At 39.6% G+C, this 23,922-nt stretch overlaps 1 protein-coding gene across 2 annotated transcripts in view; it reads right to left on the bottom strand.

The window, feature by feature from the left end:
- Nucleotides 1–23,922, bottom strand: part of cdkal1 (CDK5 regulatory subunit associated protein 1-like 1) — a 252,886-nt gene that overhangs the window by 226,835 nt on the left and 2,129 nt on the right. For both annotated transcript variants that reach the window (XM_084943963.1, XM_084943964.1), the window contains exon 3: nt 21,483–21,595. In XM_084943963.1, coding sequence (XP_084800089.1) covers nt 21,483–21,595 — 113 coding nt within the window. The remainder of the gene's footprint in view (nt 1–21,482; nt 21,596–23,922) is intronic.

The following is a 23,922-nucleotide window of genomic DNA, read 5'->3' as shown; positions in this document are numbered from 1 at the left end:
AATAAATGTCTGTGTATTTGTGTTGTTTGTTTTTTCGGCCACATTATTATTATATTGTTATAAAAATTATTTTTAAAAATAAAAAGACGGTTTGATTTGAAAGGCTTTTTGTACGACTGTTAGCAAAATGAAAGGATACTGTATCAAATATTTACATCTCTTACAATATGTTAGATCATGTGTTGTTTTAGTCTTTTTGAGCCTATATATTTAAAAATTGATTGAATCAGCCCAAAAATATACGGCTGATTAGCTATTTTGAAACTCAAAATAACTCCTGAGAAGGACTCCCAACAGAGGAACATTGCATGATCTTTAACTCCCATATGAAGAGCAACCATCACTGACGATGAGTGAAAAAGCAAACTTGGAGTAGACGTGAAATTAACACCCTCCATTCCTCTGCTGGCTAGTGGCTGTACAGCAGCAGCCAGCCACAAGGATCAGAGACTTTAGCAAGAAGCCAACTGCTACTACAACATCAAACATCTATAGGAAGACGAGAAAAACATTAGGCACTGCTGTTTTGTTTTTACCATAGAAAAAAATATGTGTGTGACTTAAAAGCTGGCAGAATGCTTAGACTCAAATTTTATTCAGGTTAGCCTTAATGCTGTTTATACTCAGATTGCTTGTTAGCGTTTGGAGCTAATAACTACTTCACATATTTATGTTTCACATGTAAAGTGACCTAATTTGATTAATAGCAATAATTAGAGCTTCCTCTGTGTTTTCTTTTTTTTCTCTTCTTTTTTTTTACTTCTGGGTGAAATTGAAACAATTTAGGTCATCTGGCTCCTTATTCCCAAATCTAAGCTAAGGGACATGCAAATCAGATGCAAATGACACCCAGAAAAGTGAAAACTAGTTATGGGCCCTGGTAATAAATACTGAATTTAGCCTCTTGGCATTCTAAAAGCAGCCAGTTGGGGTTAATATGCAAATTGTATGCAAATAGCCCAGATGCAGAGAGCGCCTTTTTCTCCCCTGATATAGAAAGCACGGGGGGTGTCCTGATGGCTTAGAAAGCAGAAGCATATAACATGCCCTTATGATGATACCGTCCCCTGATACTTGCACTCTTATATTCACTCTCCAACTATCATAAAAAAGAAAAAAAAAAAAAAGCACAGATATGATTAAAAAAAAGTGTAAAGGAAGACAAGAGGAAAAATTACAAGCCCGTTTGAGAGGAAAATGAGGGGGTAAGACAAGGAGACAAGAAAAATTGAGAAGTATGGTATGTAATTTCAATACTAAATCCCACACAGCGTTGTTAGCTGATTAGAGGAGCAGCGTGGAGGCAAAGGCAGAAAGAAATAAGAGTAAAATATACAAAGTAGGAAAGAGCCAAGTAAACGTAAAGGGAGAAGGGTCCAAAAGGATGATGAGCTGGATAGAAGAGACTACTTTGACACAAACGGGTTCAGGGAGTAGTAGTCAGCAGCTTGTATGTAAAAGTCACAGGAGAGAGACCTAAAGATATGAGAGACACACACACACACACACACACACACACACACACACACACACACACACTTTGCTGATCCTGTTTGTGCATAAAGAGGAGGAAAACTGGGCAAGTACAACACATGATAAGCTTAGTGGACCACCTTGTTCAATTGGCGGTGTCTCCACAAATTACATGCACCACCGGCACACACACACATACACACCATGCTATATACTCGCAGTTCCACCATAATCACTATAATGCTGTTAATTGAAACCCAGACTTGCCCTGAACACATCACCTGATCTCCCTACCTGCAATGGTACCACATTCAAAATGAATACCACAAAGCTCTTAATCACAGATTCCGGCAGGCTGGTTGCTGATGTGCTTCGTGCTGAGCATTAAAGGGAATGTGGAGGCTGGCAGGTAGACTGGTGATTAGACGGGCTGTTCTGCTAACGGCATGTAGACGTTAAAAAAAAAAAAAAAAAAAAAAAAAAAAAAAAAAAAGAAACACACGCCAATACAAATTGCTAGTCTGGTACACAGCACATTTCCATACACAGACACTAAGCAGGGTGGTCCATTTTTGAGCTCCGCATTTTCATCATCTTCTTTTTATCTCAACACCAAAAATCTACAGTGACTCAAAAACCCTGACTGCAATAATTGCTAGGATTTAAAGACAGAGGAAGAGATATATGGATGTAATAAAAAGGGGGGGGTCTCATCACTGGATTAATGGAGAAAATCATGCCAAAAATATATCAACAGAAAGAAAGGAAAATAAATACAAGGATTATTCTGACTGAAGAGCATGAATTGAACTGCAGCTATTGATTAACTCTCTAAATTGACCATAATTTAAGATGCAACACAAAAAAGATCAGTGACTTGGCACATACAAAGCAATTTAAATTGACCACCTTTATTTTCCAAGTAGTCACTGTGCGCATGGGGAAACGGCAAAAAGGCACTCTCTCTCACTTTTTCCATTAACCTCACATTGTCCATATCCTGCTGCTTTTCATTGCTTCCAGTTTCCTATCAGCATCATATACCACACCCCTTCTAAACTGCTGAGCCTCATTTAAAAATCTCCTTTTTCTCACTCTCATCTTTTCAGAATTAGCTTTTTATTTGAAGTTATTAAAAACCTGTTTTATTAACACTTATGCACATCTAAATGGATAATCCTATAGAACAATTGAAAGTATTTTGATAGTAAAAAGCTGCCTATGAGACCTGTGTGTGTGCGTGTGCACACATAAATGTGCGCCTCCATTCATTTGTGCCTGAATATATTATATAGGTGGAGTAAAGATGAAGCCTCCCCTAATTAATAAATCATGACAAAAATGGAACAATTAAAGTGTTTCTCATTATAAATAATTGATGTGTCTGTCCACAGAAAACAGCATCTCTCCTCTTGCAAATACAAAAAGTAAAAAAATAAACCAAAAGGTAGAAAAAGCTGCTGGATAAAAACAAACACCGAGCCTAAAACAGCAGTGTGGACGATGAGAGAGAGAAGGGAAGCAGGGGCGGCGCATGCACAGAAAAAACACACATTCCACCTCCTAACAGATTCCACTGAAAACCGATGGCATCAGAATTATCTGATGTCCTGTCACCGTCTTTTTATATGCTAATCCAGCTCCTACACACATCCGAGTGGCTTTAATCAGATATCAGATCAGAGAAGCTAAATCAAGCTGAGACAATCGTGCTGCTAGAATTTTACACTGCGCCGAGGCAAGCAGTCACACACCAACGTATCGTTGCACTTAATGCCGTGAGACTCAAAGTGTGGAGCAACAAAGCTGGGCGATGTTGTTTCCCGCACTTAAAGTGACTGATAACTTGGACGGAGCATACCTGCTGCACTAACTCACTCGCTGAAGAAGCTCCACACCTGAACGTTCAGCAACGTGACAAACTTCTCGTGCATAATTATCTCTTATTTATCCCCGTTTGCCAGCAGTCATTCTGTCACTCAAGTAGCAACGGCACAGCAGGAGTCGTGTTGTTTTCTGTTACTGCTCAGTTCCTGTGCCGCATGCAGCCGTTATTGATGTTTAGAGCTACTGTTGATGATAATTCAACACTTTCTCCTTCAAAGTCAATCAGTTTCTAAATAAAGCTACGAGATAAGAGTGATTTTTTTACTGTATGGTCACCTCTGGAAAGGTAACAGAAAAATAATGTTACCAAAAGACGCTGACTTGTTAAAGTTCGTGCAAATGTAGATTTTTTTTTTATGCTTTTTATATGAACTCTGCCCTCTCTCTCTTTTAAACAAAGTATATTATTCAATGTTTGCACTCACTGACTACTTTTCAACTGCTCATTAATTCAAATATCTAATCAGCCAATCAAATGGCAGCAACTAAACTGAGCATCAGAATGGGGAAGAAAGGTGATTTAAGTGACTGTGAATGTGGCGTGGAGTATTTCAGAAACTCCTGATTTGCTGGGATTTTCACACAAAACCTTCACAAGGTTAAAATTTTCAGTGACCTGCAGCTCTGTGTGAAAATGTATGCAAGTTTATTTCCAGGGCGTTTATTTCTACACTTCTTTATGCATGCATGCTTCATTATATGTTGTATCTATGCTGCTATGACAATTCAATTTCCCTCTGGGATTAATAAAGTTTCTCTGAACCGACCTCCAATCTGAGCTGAATAAAACACCTTTGAGATGTCGTGCAACAGGAGATTTGCATCATGGGTGTGCAACTGACAAACCTGCAGCAACTCTGTGATGCTTTCATGACAACGTGGACCAAAATCTCGGAGGAATGTTTTCCATCTATGAAACAAGAATGGAGTTCTCAAGGTAAAAGGTGTAATTAATCATGTGGCCAGTGGGTGCACATCTACAAGGTTCCTTTCTTCTTGTGTAGATGGACAGAGGAAGACACATGCACACAGAAAAGGCTGTGATCTTCATGTCAAAGTTTTTCCAGAGTTTAGATTTTTTTGACATCATGTAAAATAGGGCTGTGCAATATGACCAAAATCTCATATCCCAATATTAAGACATCTATCGTCCAATAATGATATAAATCACAAAAATGTAACATTTTCTGTAAATTCTATGAATCTCGGGCAGCTCGACTTGCGTGAAGCGTTTCCAGCTGCGCCTCATGTACCTGGAGTCGAGTGTTTTAACCGATGCATGAAACGATACATTTTTAGATATAAGTTGTAACAGCCGCCGTTTTCTTTGTGAGTATTTATTACACAGCGTGCTGCGGGGAAAAGCCTGTTCTAACGGTTGAGTCTAAGGTTTATTTTTTAGCACCTGGCGGCTCTTTTTTACTTCTCATCCTCATCCACTTCTCAATACTCTGCTCTTTCATGTGATTCAGTTTATTTTGAAAAGTCTCAACAGGATCTTGAGCTTTATTGTGAAAGGTTTATGTGGAACATAAACAAGCGGACACGCGGTGGTTTTACCGTCGTTGTTGCTAACGACAACGCATAAAAACAGGCGCTTGTCTGTCTGTAGTGTGGTTATATAAAATATAAGCGAAAGAGAGAACTTTAAGAATTGAATATAGCCACTACAGTGACCATCAAAACGATGAAAAAAATATTGCCGTAAACAGTTTATTTTGCGACACCACGAAACAAACGATAGCGTAAAATGAAACGATAGACGTTTTTATATCTTCATCCGATATATATCGTTATATCGAACAGCCCTAATGTAAAATACTGCTATTTTTTTCTTTCCCACTGAAAACAGTGAAATACAGCCACATCATAATATTCCTGTTCAACCACTTAACTACCAATGATAGATAAGTTATACATATTAAAAAAAAAAATGCTGAAAGAACACACACAAGCAGCTGAAAAACACACATACACACACATAACAGCTGGGACCTTCAGAGGATAGACCTATTGAGTTCAACCGCAGAAATACACACAGATAAACACACACACACACACACACACACACACACACACACACACACAGCAATCATAAGATCAGATCAGATCTCAGAAGGCAGTGTCTGTCTGAAAGATTAGAAGAACCATCTGTCCGCCATGTGGAAAGCATTGGATTATCAATAAACTTCACACACTTTTCAATGTGCATGCATCCATGTGCCTGTTTGATCCAGAAACCGAGTGTGGAAAGTAAATGAGGGCAAAAGCAAAGAAAAACACATCTATACACCAGAATATAGAAAATACTAAAATTAAAATAACCACTCCTGGTAAAAATTTCAAAATAAATCTCTAGATTTTAGCAGACTAGATAGATATAAAATATATGTATTGTCTATTTTTGAAAGAAATGAATAGAGGCAGTGCTTTTTTTAAAGTCGTGAGTTTAATAATATATAAGAAGAACCCTAAAAGTTACACTAATGCATTCTGTCATTATTCAGTCCAAGCTAGAACTTATAAAAAGTTCTATAAACACACAAAAACAAAAAAGACAACCACTCGCCTTCACACACACGACCAGGAAATTGCTTGTGGCCACACTTGATCCTTAATCAATACACAGCTATCGATCACTTGCCTGGCTAAACATTACTTGTATTTACTCTGCTAACTTTCTCCTGTACAGATCCATATTGCTAAAATAACCACAGAAGGAGAGGATAGCAAGCTTTCAAAGAGAGCACAAAGAAGTTGAGCTGAAAATTCAAGCTCTGTTATCACCCTGCTCTGCACAATCGATAGCAGATGAGCAATTTGACTCAAACCCCGTGGATAACCACACACAGTTGCTTATATTCATTCACAGTTTTTTATTTTATCTGGTCAAGCACGGTCCCGCCAAGCCTCCCTGTCAAGTTGCTTTTTCTGCTCGGCGATCAGGGTTACTTTGTCAGATGATGATTCAAATTAAACCCGCTGCTCAAATCATCTGCTGCTTTTTAATCCACTTTATCCATTATCTGTTCTCTCACATGGAAATCAGGAAATCTAGCACAGAGCTGACTCATTTATATGGATGAAGACGAGATCAGAGACGCACGCAGGATTCATTACAGAAAGGACATAAGCGTGTAGCACTGAAATACTTGCAGGGACCACAGACTTCTGTAACATGCTTATCATCTAGTGCATTTATTCAAAGGGGCGACTAGCCCTCACACAGCTAATAAATTCATACAACACACAAACTCTCATGGTCACGTTTTTTCCCCCTTTTCACTCACAGGTAGCCAGTCCTTTCATTTCAGCAGGTGGCCTCATACAAACATCCACACACAACAGCGCAGGTCACCCCTGCTTTCCATTTCAGCAGGTGGTCAGTGAGTAATGGCAGCTGATGGCTGAACATTGGACACTCAGACAGAAAGTGGGGGGCTATCTTCCAAAACAACACAAAAGGGCCAAAGTGAAGAGAAGGAGAAAGAATAACCTCAAAGGGGGCCTTTGAAAAGTCATTTACTACATGTCCTTGAATGCCTAAAATGATTTCTTTGCTTTTTATCCATATGTCATCCACCCACACCAACGGCTTGGCACGCCACATTAATTACAAGTGTCTTTTAAGCATTTCCTCCTTATGAAGGAAATTGCATTTGTTTTCCTTGTTGAGTCAAGATGACAAGGAAACCAAAGAGACTTTTTAGTCTTTCTCACTTCTAATTTGTCCCCCTCCTCTTTAAGCTTGTAACGTATTAGACAAGCTAATTATTCCGAAACAAAGAAAGCTACAATAAGTTGTCAAATGTCAAAGAACACAGATCATCTGTCTTTAGTCCTTTTAGCTCTACTGCCAGAAAGCGCGACACAAAGTTGCACTGTTTGTCCTCCAAGAGCAGGAAAGCTGTGTGACTACGCTGCACCAAACGCTGACATTTTGAAACAATGACATTTTGAAATTGGGACAATTTGTGCTGCCAAATTATGTGAATAAAGCTCAGTTTGGACTTTGGTGAACCCAATTAACACATTGTTAGCTCTGTGTTATTGCAGTCACTGGTAATCAACCCCCCCCCCCCCCCCCCAAAAAAAAAAATAAAAATTCTAAAAAAAAATCTTCTTGCTTGCATTACAGTCACAGTTATAGACAGTTCAGGTTTTTTTTTGTTTTGTTTTTTTAATTGTCAACAAACCCAATGAACAAATATGTACTCATTTCAATTAGCCGAGTTTACAAAGTCAAATTTATTCTAGCTAAGGTGAACGCTCGCAGGCTTCAACAGTCAGGCTTAAAATGGTTTGTGCTATATATGGTTCGCATGGGGCTCCATCGTCAGGTAGGATTTCAATAATATCAGCACTATCCAGTCTTTAAGTCTGACGTCATTAACCGTTTCCAGGTCCAAAACTCCGTCCGCTTCAGGTCCTAAAGTCAAATGAACACTGCGGCATCACTGAGAGTTAAAAACTGTCTAAATTCTTTCATCTTTAATAAAATGAACAGCGTTGCTGCTTTACCAGGTGTAACAATTAACATCCAGGCATCCATCCAACAGAATTGACTAAATTTAACTGAGTTATAGGTTAGCAGGAAGTTAGCTCGCTAGTTTCCACACAAATATAATATACCGTGTTCTGACTGAGAGCTTTCTGAAAAAATTTAAACGTACAGCTCTGCTATCACTTTGGACATAAATGAAGACAGAAAACTAAACAGCAGTGATGCTTGTAGGGTTACTGAATTTGGGCTAGCTGGTATATAATGATGTGCTACGTGGTGGCTAGCTAGACAGGAATCATTAGCATAATATAAACACGTTAGCACAGTGAAGCTGGAGGATGAATGCTAACTTTTTTCCAGTTGATGAAAGCTAACATGAGGGCTCCCAATGGTTATGGACAAATGCAATCGCATGGCAGGATGCTGTAAACGGACCAAACTTCAGTCAGGAGAACAACTGAGATAATCCATCCACAACACGACGTTAGTCATTAATACCGCAGCATGGGCTGGGCTGAAGGTAACACATAAGGTTTTAAAAACTGAGCTTTAAAATGAATAGTGGTATAAGGCTGTTCGCTATAACGATATATATCGGATGACGATATAAAAACGTCTATCGTTTCATTTTACGCTATCGTTTGTTTCGTGGTGTCGCAAAGTAAACTGTTTACGGCAATATTTTTTCATCGTTTTGATGGTCACTGTAGTGGCTATATTAATTTCTTAAAGTTCTCTCTTTCTCTTATATTTTATATAACCACACTACAGACGGACAAGTGCCTGTTTTTATGCGTTGTGGTTAGCAACAACGAAGGTAACACCATCGCGTGTCCGCTTGTTTTTTTTCTGCATAAACCTTTCACAATGAAGCTCAAGATCCTGTTGAGACTTTTCAAAATAAACTGAATCACGTGAACGAGCAGATTATTTACGGATGAGAAGTAAAAAAGAGCCGCCAGGTGCTAAAAAATAAACCTTAGACTCAAACGTTAGAACAGGCTTTTCCCGCAGCACGCCGTGTAATAAATACTCACAAAGAAAACGGCGGCCTTTACAACTTATGTCTAAAAATGTGTCATTTCATACATCAGTTAAAACACTCGACTCCAGCTACATGACGCGCAGCTGGAACACTTCCCGCAAGTCGAGCTGCCCGAGATTCACAGAATTTACAGAAAATGTTACATTTTTGTGATTTATATCGTTATCGGATGATAGAATTCTTATATCGGGATATGAGATTTTGGTCATATCGCACAGCCCTATAGTGGTAATAAAAACCGGGAGAGACCGACAGTGATCACTGACTGTTTTGTTTTGTTTGGGGGGTTTTTTGTGGAGGGCTGGGGGGGTAGTAAATTGGACCCGGAAGCAGGGTTCATACGTCATCACTTAAAGAGCGGATTACCGATACTGCAACATTACAATCATCGCGGCCAATTCTAACACAGCGGTGAGCTCACTCTATGTCTCTATAAACAGTTCTAGCTTGTTCCTAGCAAGTTACCCCAACAAGAGTACTTGTTATGCAACGTGTTTCAACAGTGAATAAAAGCAGCTGAATGAATAACATTTCTCTGTATACAAACTGGCTTTTTATCTGCAAAGATTTTCTCAAAAGTCTAGACCTCTTACTTAAAGAAGTCCAGACGCTTTTCTTTGCAAGCTCCTTTGACTATGATGACCTGGATGACTGAGAACCTTTACAGACATCTAGAAAAACATCATCTTTAAATTTACTCTGTGTATGTTTGCGTTTCAACAATAGCGTAGATGCCGAACCGCCATCATATGTAATCATCTGATGTCCCTTCCATCATGAACGTTTCTGTTGGTGAATTTTCTATTACAGATGCACGTAGCAAATCTGTGTGAATTTCACAGTTCGAGTAAAATTCACACACTTTTCAAAAGTTGGCGACAACCTGCGAGGCTTTTTTATTTACCCTTACCCAACAATTGAAAATGAGCTTGATTGTGCTAGCTCCCTGCTATTCACTGACGAAGCTGCAGCTGCTCGTCTAAACGCTAATTAGGAACGTGCGAAAACCAGCGTTCACACCGACCCGGGTCAATAACTACAGACTTCTTTTGATAATGATACCGTCTCTTATCATGACACGGGGTTAAGCCAGTCACTGTCTTAAGTTTAGTTTGGCAAATTTCACCAGCACTGGAGCCAGAGCGCTACACTGAAGAGGCTAGAATAACAGCCACCTTGATTAAGTAAGACACACTGCACTGCTTCAATTTAAAGAAACGTTTTTTTCTATTTTCTTATTTTCTTGAGGGCTCCTGGTTTGTCCCTTTTACAAGCAAGCAGCTTTTTAAATACAGCATACTGCATGTAACTGAAGTTACATTAAATGTAGGAAATTCAGTACTTTTGAACGTTTGAACACATCAGCAACTTCATTATTACAGTGTTTTAGGAACAGGAAAGCATCAACTAATGTTAGATTAACTTAACGTCACATGAATGCCACTTAGCCAGATGTTTATCAATGCTACAGTGCTGACCTCTCTGCCACCAGAACTAATACAACACGACAGCTCTGTACCATTTGCTCAGTATAGGCGGGTGGGGGACATGTCACCAAAGGTCAACCTGTTACTGTTACTTAAAGAAAATCATGAATAAAAGCAGCAAAAGTACAATGATCACCAAATTAAAACTTCTGTTTAGTATGACGATTTAGCTGAACTATGTAGCAAATGTAGGTTCAGAAAGTCAGAACGAAAATGAGAGAGTAATGTAAAACAAAATAGTGATACGATATATCCCATTTCTTCCTCGTGTGATACAATGCACTCTTTTTTTGGTCTTTGGTTCTTAATATATTAGTTAAACTGAAAACGCAGTTTCATGGCTCTTTGTAGTGCCACTCACAAAGAGGAAAGAGGGCAAACCACTCAGACAGTTTCAGATGGTGTGTAGTGTATCCTTTAAACAGTTTGAGTAAAGTGGAGGACAAAGGAAGAAGAGGCAGGCCTAAAAAACAAACCACTATCTACAGCAGATTAACAGTCATTGGAAGTCATGTCTTTAAATAAAAACAAAAAACAAACCTGACACAAGACCTGAGGCCAGGACAGGTACAACAGTGAAAGTCTGCAGCCATCAGTAAAACACGCTGGAGGCTCTGTCATGGTTTGGGGCTGCATTTGGAGATCTCGTCAAACTTGATAGAAATAAATAAATCACAGCGCCCACTCACCGGTTTCCCAGCAGAACACAGAAATTCGATTTGGTACTCGACACGGTACTTTTAAAGATGAAACATGAAATTTAAACATCAAGCAGCTCTAGTTTGACTCAAAATCACAACTTCATGAGTCCTTGTAGAGGAGCTTAGCACAGAATGAGGGCAATGAGGAATAAGGCAGCGGTCCCCAACCTTTTTTGCGCTATGGACCGGTTTATGTCCGACAATATTTTCACAGATCGGCCTTTAAAGTGTCGCGGATAAATACAACAAAATAAAGCCAGTACCGGGTACCAAAAAAAAGGAGATTTACTCATAGTACACAGGAAAAGACCCAGGGAAACCGAGCTAACGATAAAAAAAACATAACGATAAAAACCCTGAAAACCAAAAATATCAGACCGAGCCTCAACTCTCGCAGCCAGGTACAAATGACCAGTCCGTGGCCTGCGGGTTGGGGACCGCTGGAATAAGGGAAGAAGAACAACATCCTACACTAATGTTATAATTTGTCAATAAAATTCATTCATAACATAGTAACAGCAATAATATATGTACAGCTCACTAAAAACCACAATACAGTTAAAAAAAAAAAAAAATGTTAAACCTGGACAAGCATTGGGCAGCAGCACACACATACACCGATACCCAGTATACTATAGAAAGAAAACTGCTCAGATACTCATCTGGATGGAGACGGTTGTCCTTTTAAAACCCTGCTTAAAATTACTCTTCGGCTACGTTCACACTGCAGGCGAAAGCGCATCAAATCCGATTTTTTTTTGACCCTATGCGACCCATATCTGATCATGCTACGACAGTGTGAACGGCACAAATCCAATATTTTCAAATCCGATCTGGGTCACTTTCGTATGTGGTACTGAATCCGATACATATCCGATGTTTTATAAAGCGACTGCTGTTTGAACGGTCATGTCGCATTAAATCCGTCTTTTACGTCACTGATACAAGACAGACGCTAATTATCAGCGCCGGAGAAGACATCGTGAACGCTTCCTGGCCTTCCAGTGTAGATGTTAGTGAAACTGTTGGGAAGACAACGTGAACATTTTATTTATACTGTATAATCTGCAGATTCTGACAGAAATCTGCAACTATCCTTTGAAGCACTGCTCCTCTAAAACAGCAATAAGGATCATTATTAGGTTATTTACATTATTATGTAAATAACACAATAACTTAAAGCAAAAATTGGGAAACGTAAAGTCCGAAGTCTTTATATTAAGGGCCATCAGTCAAACAATACTGGGTCTAAACAGAGCGCGTTGTGTGTGATGTCTTCTTTTGCGCATGTGGGCCGCTTTGAGCGTTCACACTAGAGCGCGTTTGCTGTCACATTTTGTTTGTAGTGTGAACAAGCAGACAAAAAAAATCGGATTTGATCAAAAAATCGGAATTGAGCATTAACACCTGCAGTGTGAACGTAGCCTTAGTATCACATGGATCTGAACCATCAAACAAAGCTGAAATACCCCATTACTGGTTAAATGCTGTGGAGGATACATATGCATAATGGTCTGCTGTACTCTACATTTACAGCATAATGTGCGACACGGCAACCCTATTCTTTTTACAGAACACCATCAACCACCAAATCTGCAGGTTGCAGTATAACCATCCTCACATTAGTTACAAATCCCATACTTGTTTAGTTTTACTTGTCCTTACACGCCATGAATATGACACAGTATTAATTCTGGGGCAAAAAATAAAAACGTAGTTTGATCTCTTTTCCTGTCGTATGCTTTGTACACATAGGTCATTCCACTGTAATGTAACTATTAAACTTAAAATACTCCACAAGAAATACAAACACTTTCATCTATTTTATTTATATTGAATGTAGCCTAAAGAAGATTTAAGTCTTCTAGAAAAAGGAAACATTTTTGCGTAGTGTTAAAAAATTTATAAAGATGAAGAACGAACTATTATACTGAGCCAAGAACTATAGACTCACTATAATCTTACTATAATATATTAACAGGAAGCAGTTTTATAAACAAAATTTCACACACACTGCCCAAGAACACACACGCTTTATTTGTGTGTCATATTATTACACATGAATTGGCAAGACTTGGGTAATAGAGGGTGGGTGCATACACCTAACTGGGAGCTGCCCAACATATCCACAGGCGTGCCATGTTTCCCATCGAGCAGCTCCAGTCGAGACATTAGGGGTTAAATGCCTTGTTAAATGGCACCCGATGGATTGCGTTCAAGGGGAGTGAAGGCTGTACTCCTGCAATTTCCCACACAGTGTGGGTGTGTTGGCCACAGAGCTGAACTGTCAGTCGTAGGCCAATAGATTTTTTTTTCTTTTAAGCCTAGGCCACCTTCAATGCCAGAAACCAACATCTCCCAGCTTTGATTTAAGGCTCAATACTATGGATGTTGAGCAAAATCTAGCCTCACCTCTCATCCCTTTTCCAGACAACCTCCTTTACTTGTCATTTTGCTAGTCTCCTTTCCTTTCTGCCCCTCCACCCCTACGCCTTTCCTCCAGCTCCTGCCTTATCCCATTACATCCCCTCCATGATATTCACATTATACCCCTTCAGGGTATTCACAATCCCTGTGGAATGCAGGCGGTATTCCTGGTATAACATGGGGTTTACTTGGCTGGTTGGATTCTAAAGGGAATAGGTAATACACTTCCTTCCTCCACGGGGAAGTAGCAAAAAGAAACTTCCTTCCAGCTTCTCTCGTTCTCTTCATCAAGAAATGAAAGTGCAGGGACACAAATGACTGTGCAGATGGGGAACTGGAGCAGCTTTTCTTTTTGCTTCAATTCTTCCTCCTCTCCTACCTTTGAGGTTTAAGGCAACAAGGATGAAATATCACTGCCCTTTCGGAAATAAATTTGTTCTGTTTTTCCCCCCTCAGAGAAGCGAGGTGGTCTCTTTTTAGTCAAATCTGATTGCTCTCCATGCTCCTTAAATCATACACATGAGAAAGGTTTTCCAGCAGTGAAGGCGATCTGATTCTCGGGAAAGAGTTCCTGGAAGGAACATATTTGTTGCCCTCCTGCAGTTTCTTTACTATGTAGGCATTTATTTTGCCCATTTCCACAGCACACGCAGATTACTTTTAATATTTAACTTTTTTGAGAATAAAAATCTCCAAGACTGACACTGTGTTTTCCAAACCCCGTGACAATTTCTTGCCGCAATGATTGTTCTGCTCAGACGAGTTTACAATGCTATCAATATTCCATTCCTTGGAGTAATCACCGATTGACACCGAGCACCGATCTCCCCCTTTTCCTTCTGCCTATGCCGCTTTCCTTCTTTCTCCTCTATCCATAATTCCCTCAAGGGAATTTTAAGGTCTTTAATCCTATGGCTTCTAAATGGTTACTTACTGGGTGCCGTCTACACATGGGTCACCTTGTAGGATCAACAAAACACACATGTGCATGCACACGCACAATGCTGGGATCACTCTAATCTTCTGATCTCTAAACGGTTACACCCGACTGCCTGGACTGATGGGTCTTTCTATCGCAACTTCAGACAAAAATCACAGCTCTGCAGACTGTGTGCGCCTTAGTAAATACCTAAGAAACGAGAGATAGGTGTTGCTTTACCGTTTTAATAGTTTTTTCCTTGTTTACATCAAATTGCATTACACAAAAATGAAATAAGGACAATTTCTAAATTTAGCAGATTAGTGCAAAGTGCTCTTTCAATTCAAGCACACGCGGTGTAGTTATTTTATTTTTTTTACATGATTCAGACAATGAATAATTCTGCTAACTTTTAAGAGTATTTCATTTATTATCCAGCAGGAATCTTTTCCCTCACACTGAATCTACAGCTGCCAGATACAATTTCCTATTTTCTTTCTGCAGCTTCTCTTTTTTTCCCCTCTCCCCTTACATCTCACCTGTCATTCCTGGTCATACAAACCACTACACTCTACATCTCTCTACTCCCCATTTCTGCAGATCTGCCAGATTCTAGCTCATTTCCCTGGCATCGTACTTGCCCTCCCTGCTCGCCTTCGCACTTCTAAACCGTCGCTTAGACTAATTCTGTCTTGAAGTGCCATCTACGTCTGCTGTGCCCCGCATCCCACCACCATCTTTCCTTCCCCGCGGACTCCTCTCATCTTTCCTTACATTGCCTTCTCCTTCATTCTTTCCCAGTCTCCTTCTCCCCTCTCTAAATCAGTGAAGCGAGCCGCGCAGCTACGCCACAGTGGAAAGACGGTGAGCATACAGTGAGTTTTTCTCAGGCGTACAGACACCAGGCGATAAGTCTAATCTTACAGAATGATGACTGTCGAAAACGCAACTGTCTCTCAGATACTTTCTCTGCACAACACCAATTCCCACCACGGCTGCAACTGTGTGTGAGAAGAGTAAATGTGCGTACGAGCGGGCGGGCTGCGAGCGCCAATGTGTGTGTTTATGTGAGAGGTGGAGTCAGACAATATTGTAAGTTTTCATTGGCTATAATTTTACGGCGTGTAATCTTGCGTAGCGCGTAGGCAGCCAGTCAGAAGGTCCTCACACGCTCCGTTTTATGAATGAGACGGCACGTATGCGAGGAACACAGACTCAGAGTGAGAATACGCTACGGTGATGTAATACAATCACACAGAGCAACAGAAGAGCTAGAAACACAAATGCAGTGTGAGCGCCATCAGAACATTGTTTCAGGGGTTTCAGCCAAAACATCCAAATACTACAACAAATTTTCTAAGGCTAAGCAAATGTTAAAGACCCTTAAGAGCAGTAAAAATACTAGATCTACATTTAAACAATTATTTTTTCAGCTACTATTGACTAAACACTTTTAAGTGCTTTAGCTCAGTTGGAAAAAATACTTTTATTACTAAAAGCAGTATACATACAATGCTTCAATCTTAATTAACCGATATATATATTTCATATTTTTTGACGATTACCTGCTCTGAAACAAGGCTTAATAAAGGAAAAAAAACCACACTCTGTGACACTCACAGCATTTTCTATTCACGGCAGCACCTGTAATACCTGCTGATCAATTAAGTCCTCGTATCATTTTATCAAAGCAGCCCACACCCTCTCTCTCTGAAACCCATATCCTCTAACGTCTGCGTCCAAACCAGGAACTGAAAACGCCTCATTTGGCTGACATTGTGTACCCGGGAGTAATTTTGCCTAACCGGTATGTAAAATCCTAACTGAAGTGCTGTGTGCCCGGCTGGATGGCAGAAAGATATTGGGAGGGGAGGAGACCAGCCAAAAACAATCAAAATATCCTGGTGTGACTTTCCATGAAGGGTGTGTTTGTGTGTGTCTGCACACTCATGTGTGACCATAGATGCCTTCCTATGAAGTCACTATTTGGCACATTGCTCTTCTGCTCAAATGCAGTTCGTTGGTGTCGGTGTGCTAGCGTGGGTGAAGAGTGCCCCCTTTGGTTGTGCGCAGGAACAGCAAATGACAACGAGCCATAATAAACCAGTACCAGCACTAAAACAAGTGGAAGACAATGAAAGCACAGGTAAACAACAGTGTCTTTCATTGATGCACACAACTTTTTAAAAGGAGCAAAGAGAGCCATTGTTATTTGATCAGCACTATTTATTTTACGTGTGTGTGTGCATTTATATAACTAGAATATGAGCGTGACCAAACAAATAAATGCCATATTATTTATCTCCACAGGTGGCAACCATGTAATATGCTAATCTCAAATATGAATGTAACTGGTTAAATAAAAGACGTTCCTGAGAGTTACACCTTTAAAGCACTGCATGTACAAGCTAAGAGCATCTCCAGCTACAAATGAGGAGTGATTTTTCTCAACTAAACACAACTACAACAATCTGCATTAAGCCTTAGCAGAGCAGCCTCCATGTTTATATGTTTATAATACAACTGATAGAGAGCTGGCTTCATTTACAGCTTGCATATAATCAGGGGTTGCTTTGAAGCTTTGAAAGTTACACATTTTAAAACCATGAATGGGAAGAGAGGATGTTGGAAGGATGACCTCACCCTGATATTGTAGTGGTTCATTCTTACAACAAAGGGCTGCTACATGGGGAAAGGCTGCCACCTATAGGCCAACACAAGAACTGCTACTATCTACTATAAAAGTGATGTCATAGTTTAAGAAAGAAAGTTAGAGAAGGGTAGGAAGGAGCGACAAGGGGGGGCACGGGGATGTGATGGAGAGAAAACAGGAAGGAAGGATAAGAGAGAGAGGGAGAGAAGGTGATGTCATATTTTCAGAGGCGCCGAGGCTCCTTTGTCCATACGCTTTCATTAAACTGCAGAGCGACGTGGTGGATTTGAACACACATAGGCGTACAAATTACAGAGGTAGGCGGGAATTTGTGATTTTATATGGAACGTTCAAACTCACAAATGATAATGTTCAACCTGTCCTCATCTTCCATCTGGCCAACAGCGCCATGCTATTCACAAGCCTTTTTCTATGTTAGTCATACTACACAATTCCACCTTTGATACACTCCTGACAATTTCATGCCTTTGTAGAAGACTGCACATCATTCCATACAATACCATTCAGCACAATCGTCACCTCTACCAAGTGTAATCTCACCTGATTTTGTCCATGACCGTCCATTTCTTTCTAACAATCTCACACCGAAATGCAACGACTGACTGCAGATTTTAACTCCGAGAGGGACGGAGGGACGAGGACGGCAGGGAAAGAGAAAAGATACAGGAACGCAAACAAGACACGGATAAAAAGCAGAGCTGTGGAGGACAGAAACCAAACTAAGCCTTTAGCATTAGCAGTAAGACTCTGACCTTTAACATACTTTGTTGAGAGAGAACAGAGTGAAAAAAGGGTTATGAAGAAAAGCAGCGGTCGTACTCTGAGGCTTTATGAATGTAAGATAAAGGTATATTTTGGGCTACAGCACAGGGTAAAACAACACCTTTTCCTCGCTGTGAATGGAATAATTTCTCACCTTTTCTAACCTGTTATATGTGAGACATGCAACTAACAAAGCTTGCATACATGTAATGATGGCCATCAGCATTTTTCCTATTATAGGGAACCTATTACTGTTCCCTATTCCGAGCTCTGTTTGATGTGACTTGCATAAAGAAATAGTTTTTTACAATCTCACACACGTTCACATCGTTTCTATCTCCCTCTGACTACTGGAGTACATCTAGTCTATGACTGTGGCCACGTTTCTGTTAAGGTCAGCTTGAACGACAGCAGAGAGATGGCCTTTACATTGTGGAAATATCTGCATTATTCTGTCGCAGAGTTATAAGACGTATTTTTTTCCAGCTGCCAGGAATCTCTAAACGCATGCGCCCTCAGCAGGTAAATTTATGTGTGGCAATCATGCTGAAATAAAATATCATGTTTAGGGCTGCAGGAAGTTATAAGGGAAGATTTACTAACATGCTGCACCAGCACAAACTTGGTTTTGGCATTAAAAAAAAATAAAAAATACTGTCTGTATTTACAGTGAGGAGATTGTAAGAGGTGGGAACTGAGACTTTTTGCAGCTGATCATGTTGCATATGCATTTCTGGGAGTTCCTTTCTCAAGGTGCTAAATATAGAAGGAGGAACAAAGTAATCAAGCGCACAGACTGATTTACTAATGATTGAGACACGTCATTTCTTGCCAAGAAATAATGTGTTTAGTGTATGGAAGCCCGTTTCCACCACTAAAAAAAAACCAATAATAATTTAAAAACAAAAGTATTCATAACTCAAAATTTCAAGTTATTTTCTTGAAATTTCGACTTATTAACTTGGAATTTTGAGAAAAGTAACTCGAAATTTCAAGTTAGCGCTGCCAATCAGTAATCTACGTGAATGATGTCATTTCCTTGTTACCCGGAAGCTGAAGCCCTGAGCTACAAATGCTACAGCTAAGCTAACAGTATCACAGCCAGTCATGAATGCACAAATTGCTGAGTATTTTCACCGTGGCTTCACAAATGATCCTTGTGTTATTAGCTGAATCACATGGCGTTACTATCAGCAAACATGCTCTCAAAAGCGCCAATTTCTTGCGATCCGGTTTTAAGTGCGCATTCCTCTGCGCCATATCCTTCCAGGTAATAAGAAAATGATGTCAGTCACATAGATTACTGATTGGCAGAGCTAATTTGAAATTTTGAGTTCGTTTTTAGTTTGAAATTTCGAGAAAACAATTAAAATTTTTAGGTATTTTCTCGGAATATTGTGCCTGCACACTCATGTGTGCCCACACATTTCGACAGAAACAGCGGATACTTTTTTTAGTGGCGGAAACAGGCTTCCATAGAAAACAGCACAACTTTTGTAAATCACGTGAAAAACGAAGCACCATTTGGGGATCATGCTCACATGCACATGTCCATAAAGACCCTGGAGTCAGAAAACTGTTCTGGCAAAGAAAAAGTTTTAAAAAAATATTGTGAAATAGCAGCTTCACATCAAAGTACGGCGTCAGACAGAAAGAAAATGAACCTTAGTTTCAGCAGAGTAAACATACCACCGGGGCACACACCAGGGAGACAAATGTATATGACAACATCAAACAAGAGTGCATCCTTTCTAAACGTATTCAACCATGCAAAATATATGCAAACAATAGAAGACAGACATTCAATTAACTTTCTTCTGACCCTCATGTGTATTTATATCCAATTTTCTCTTTTAGTGTTTAAAGTCTGCCTCACAGGCACATGCTCTGAATGATTTGAGCTTTCTGCTGCGTAAGATTATTAAGGGTTTCGCTTTTCCTGCCCGGTCGCTGTGCAGCCGTGCTTTTAACATGAGGAGGAGACAGAGAGAGTCTTCACCCAGAGATTACAATAATCTAATACCCATAACAGCAATATTTAACCTCATTACCAAAGAGTGTATTACATTACACCCTCTTGCATGTATATCTGCTGAGGACTTTAAGACAACCAGAGAAGTAACATGTGCTGTAATCAGATTCAGAGACAGGAGGATGCTACCCTTACAAAGGTCAAAGTGGGAATAGAAAACAACTGTCTGAATACAAACAAGTTTTCTCTACACTCTCTTCCGACTGCAGTCATTCCACTAAATTAAAAAAAAAAATCCCAAATTAAATTAGCACAGAAAGTCTAAAGCTTCAGTAGATGTGTGACAAGATCTGTTAAGAAGTGGAGGGGCAGGTGAAAGACGACAAACTGAACAGAGACGCGTTACGTCAGCAAGGAGCAACGGACTGAGAACAGAGAAATCAAGGGTCTGGCCTAGCAGATGAGGAGAAAAACTATAGGCCTGTGGTCATGGGCTTACTGTGTCTTGCGTGTCATGTTGAATGAGTGGGTAGATCTGCATTTTTGAAGTGTGTGATTAATTTTGCTCTATGGCTGTGGAGACCCCACGGAGAGAAAGAAAAATGCCTAAGGGATTTACTCCGTCTTCTTCATCCATCTTGGTGCGTGTCTATTGAAACACACACACAACAACACAAATACTCACACTGAACACATAACTAATCGCACAAAGCCACGCACAATCAATTTTCCTTGTGACAAACATGAGGTCACAAACATTCACCAGAGTATCATATTTAACCGACTACAATGCAAAACTCAGTGTCATGTCACTCTCTGCGTTATCGTTTTCACCTGTGTCGGGCTATCACACCTGTGCACACTCGCAACGAAACCCTCCTGAAAGATGTCCAGTAATCTAGTACCGAACATGGCCAGCGTCTTCACGCAAAACCGAAGAATGAAAGGCAGCATTCACTATATCAGTTTTCTCTAACAAGCTGTAATCTGAACCATGTACGCTCTCATCTATTTTAAGTCAGCTTAAAGCATGTAAATGACCGCTGTAATCATGGCGATGAGAAATAACAAAATACATCTGGTTCCTAAAGACTGGCAGACGTGAATTAAAATGCTTACACTGCACAGTTCATCCATAGGTGTTTTTAACAAGTTCAATTCAATGAAAAATAAAACTCACCAACCAGAATAACATTTAAGGTTCAGTGTACTTATAGAGCAAGACCGCCCTCTTGTGTTTAATAATAATATTGACATTAATCCTATAGACATTTAACAATAATGATGATATTTAAATGTTTTAAAGATTTGTGGTGGCCTTTTTTGCTTTTACTAGATGCACAGTGGAGAATAAACAGGAAAGCAGAGAGTGTGGGGGAAGACAATCGTCAAAGGCCCATGGGTTGGAGCCGACCTGGAGCGCTGCCCCTGCTCAAGCAGCGAGCTAAACTGGCACCCATAATAATTCCATATTTACCACTGTAGCTGTTCATCCATTTATCTTTTGTCTAAATATAAAATACATCCAATATTTATTTTGACACGTTATGGTATAGGCAGCTTCCTGTTGGTACTGTTGACTTCAAATCAACAGAATTAATACAACATAGTACAATTACATCATTTCTTACCAGTCATCTTGTATCCGCTGGCAGCCAGCTGCCCAGCCATGTACTCCCCATCTGAGTTGTTATGACTGCAGCCCCATGTTTTCATCCAGATCTTTTGGGTACCAGGGATCAAACTAAAAAAAATACAAGTAATACGTCCATTATAAATCATCCTGATGTGCAAAAATCGATGTCTAAACCAAACCGGCTGACAAAAGACTGTCTATTGTAAATTTGCTTTATTACCCATGTGTGTTGGAGGAAGTACAAAGGTGCTTTTACACCAGCTGCTGTCAAAGTTGTTAACTAAATGTCAAGAGTAAATATCAAACCACCCTGATAAGGTGGCTTTCCGATTCAGTGGGATCTTGTGTAGGGCATTTGTGGCTTGGAAGCTTCTAAGGTTTTTGGTATAGCTGATGTGTGCTATTGGTGTCATTTCCTCTGTTAGATAAGAAATGCAAAAATTAAGACAACATGAACGTGGAACAGCAGCATGTACAGCGACTGTAATTTAGTTTTCCCCAGCATAGCCATGTAGAATGTAAACATGCTCAACATGACTATGGGATTTTTCTAATCTATCGGATTACTGAAATATAAATATATAAAATATTAACATAAAACTAATCAGAAGAAAACAGTTTGCAGTTAGATGAAATTATGGGGTTTATTTTATTTTTTTAAGTAGTGGAAGAAACAATTCAGTTATAACAACAACTAGAAATGTAGTTGAAGAAACAAACACTCAAACACTTCAGGAATTTCAATTAAAAACATCACTCACTTGGAAAACTAAGTGAACACTAGAGATGGCACGATACCACTTTATGTCCGATACCGATACCATAAATTTGGATATCTGCCGATACCGATATGAATCCGATATAGTGTGTTTTTTAATTAATAAAACGTTTTTTTAATATCTTGCTGCATTTTGTATAAGTTTATACTCAAGTTTAAATAAATAACAACACTAAAGCTATTCTGTTATACCTGTATGTAAAAAATACACTGCACCCAAAATATTTCATAGTTCAGCAACACTGATCAATCTAATAAACTTAAACCTACTCCATCCTCCCTATTCTGGTATTTTAAAGAGTACTTAGCAGAAATATTAAGCAACCTAACTAATAGGGTTGCAAACTCCCAGCAAAAAAAAAAAAAATAGGGAACCACCCCCACCCTCCACCTCATGATGCTTAATCGATGTAATCAAATTTAATTTGATGCAGTGTGGAAAAATGCACAGAAATAAATTATTTTTCAAGAATAATTAAATAGATTCAACATCTTTCTTCAACAGAATTGCAGGATTCACAGATGGTACTTTCCCAAAGGAAAAAGTACTATAGCTTACTAGGGTATATTAGACTTAACAGTTACTATATACAGTAATGGACTTCTATATATTTTACATCAGATTAAAACTTTGGGTGTAAGAGTCAGATAATTATTTAATAAAAGCTAGACATTTTAAATGAGAATAAGAAAGAAAAGTATGTCTTTGTCCCCCTTTTCCCTGTTCATGCCCTATCGGCCCCCCTGGCTAAACTTTGCTAGATCCGCCCCTGCACAGTTACCAGCCATCAGCTACGTAGAAAAAGATCCTGGTGTAGAAAGTAATATTAAATAAATTCTAACAACAGCTTATCAAGCTTAATAGTGCTGCTGTTGTTCAGCCGCTGGTTTCCTCTTTCTGGTGAGAAGTGGGCCAAAAACAAAGAAGAGAGACGGACTCGCGACAGAAAAGCCGATCAGCTGATCATTAAGCAGTTTCACGATTGAAGTAGCAGCAGGAGAGAGAGAGAGAGAGAGAGAGAGAGAGAGAGAGAGAGAGAGAGAGAGAGAGAGAGAGAGAGAGAGAGGCAGTCCCTCCATATATCGGTTGTTAAGCTTAACGTGGGAATGCTTTACAAACATTCAGAGATGAACTTACACACTTGCTTTACTTCTCTCTGGGAAAACTTCCTCGGAGATGAAATGCCGGATTGCTAGCAAGGCTACAAATACACACAGCCGCTCTATCACGTGATGCATACTGCTGCAACGTGCTACGGTTATGAGCCGAGTTACGCCATGTAGCAAGTTTTGTGAGGTGCTTTTTTGATATTTAATGGATCGGATTACATTTTTTATTTCTCGCCGATATCCGATCCAGTAATTTGGGTCAGTATCGGACCGATACGTAATATCGGATCGGTCCATCTCTAGTAAACACCTTCAGAAATCCCCAAAATTGCGAGCTTCCAGATTATACACTGGTGACCAGAAACCTCTCACACAGGGTACAATCGATAGAACAATCACAAGAACACTGGTAAAAATGCTGGAAATGGAAAACTTTTGGTTTTGTTGAACGAGATGCTTGGAGTAATTTAGAAATAGCGTCCAAATAGTTTGCTTAGCACTGTAACTTTTACAGAACTCTAAAAAGTGTCAGCAACGAATGCAGCTG

The sequence above is a fragment of the Perissodus microlepis genome, chromosome 11 (genome assembly GCF_051167445.1).
Source record: "Perissodus microlepis isolate ML-2025 ecotype Zambia chromosome 11, ASM5116744v1, whole genome shotgun sequence".
NCBI classification, from domain to species: Eukaryota; Metazoa; Chordata; class Actinopteri; order Cichliformes; family Cichlidae; genus Perissodus; species Perissodus microlepis.
Note: the sequence above shows the minus strand (reverse complement) of the source record. Positions and strands in the feature narration are given on the sequence as shown.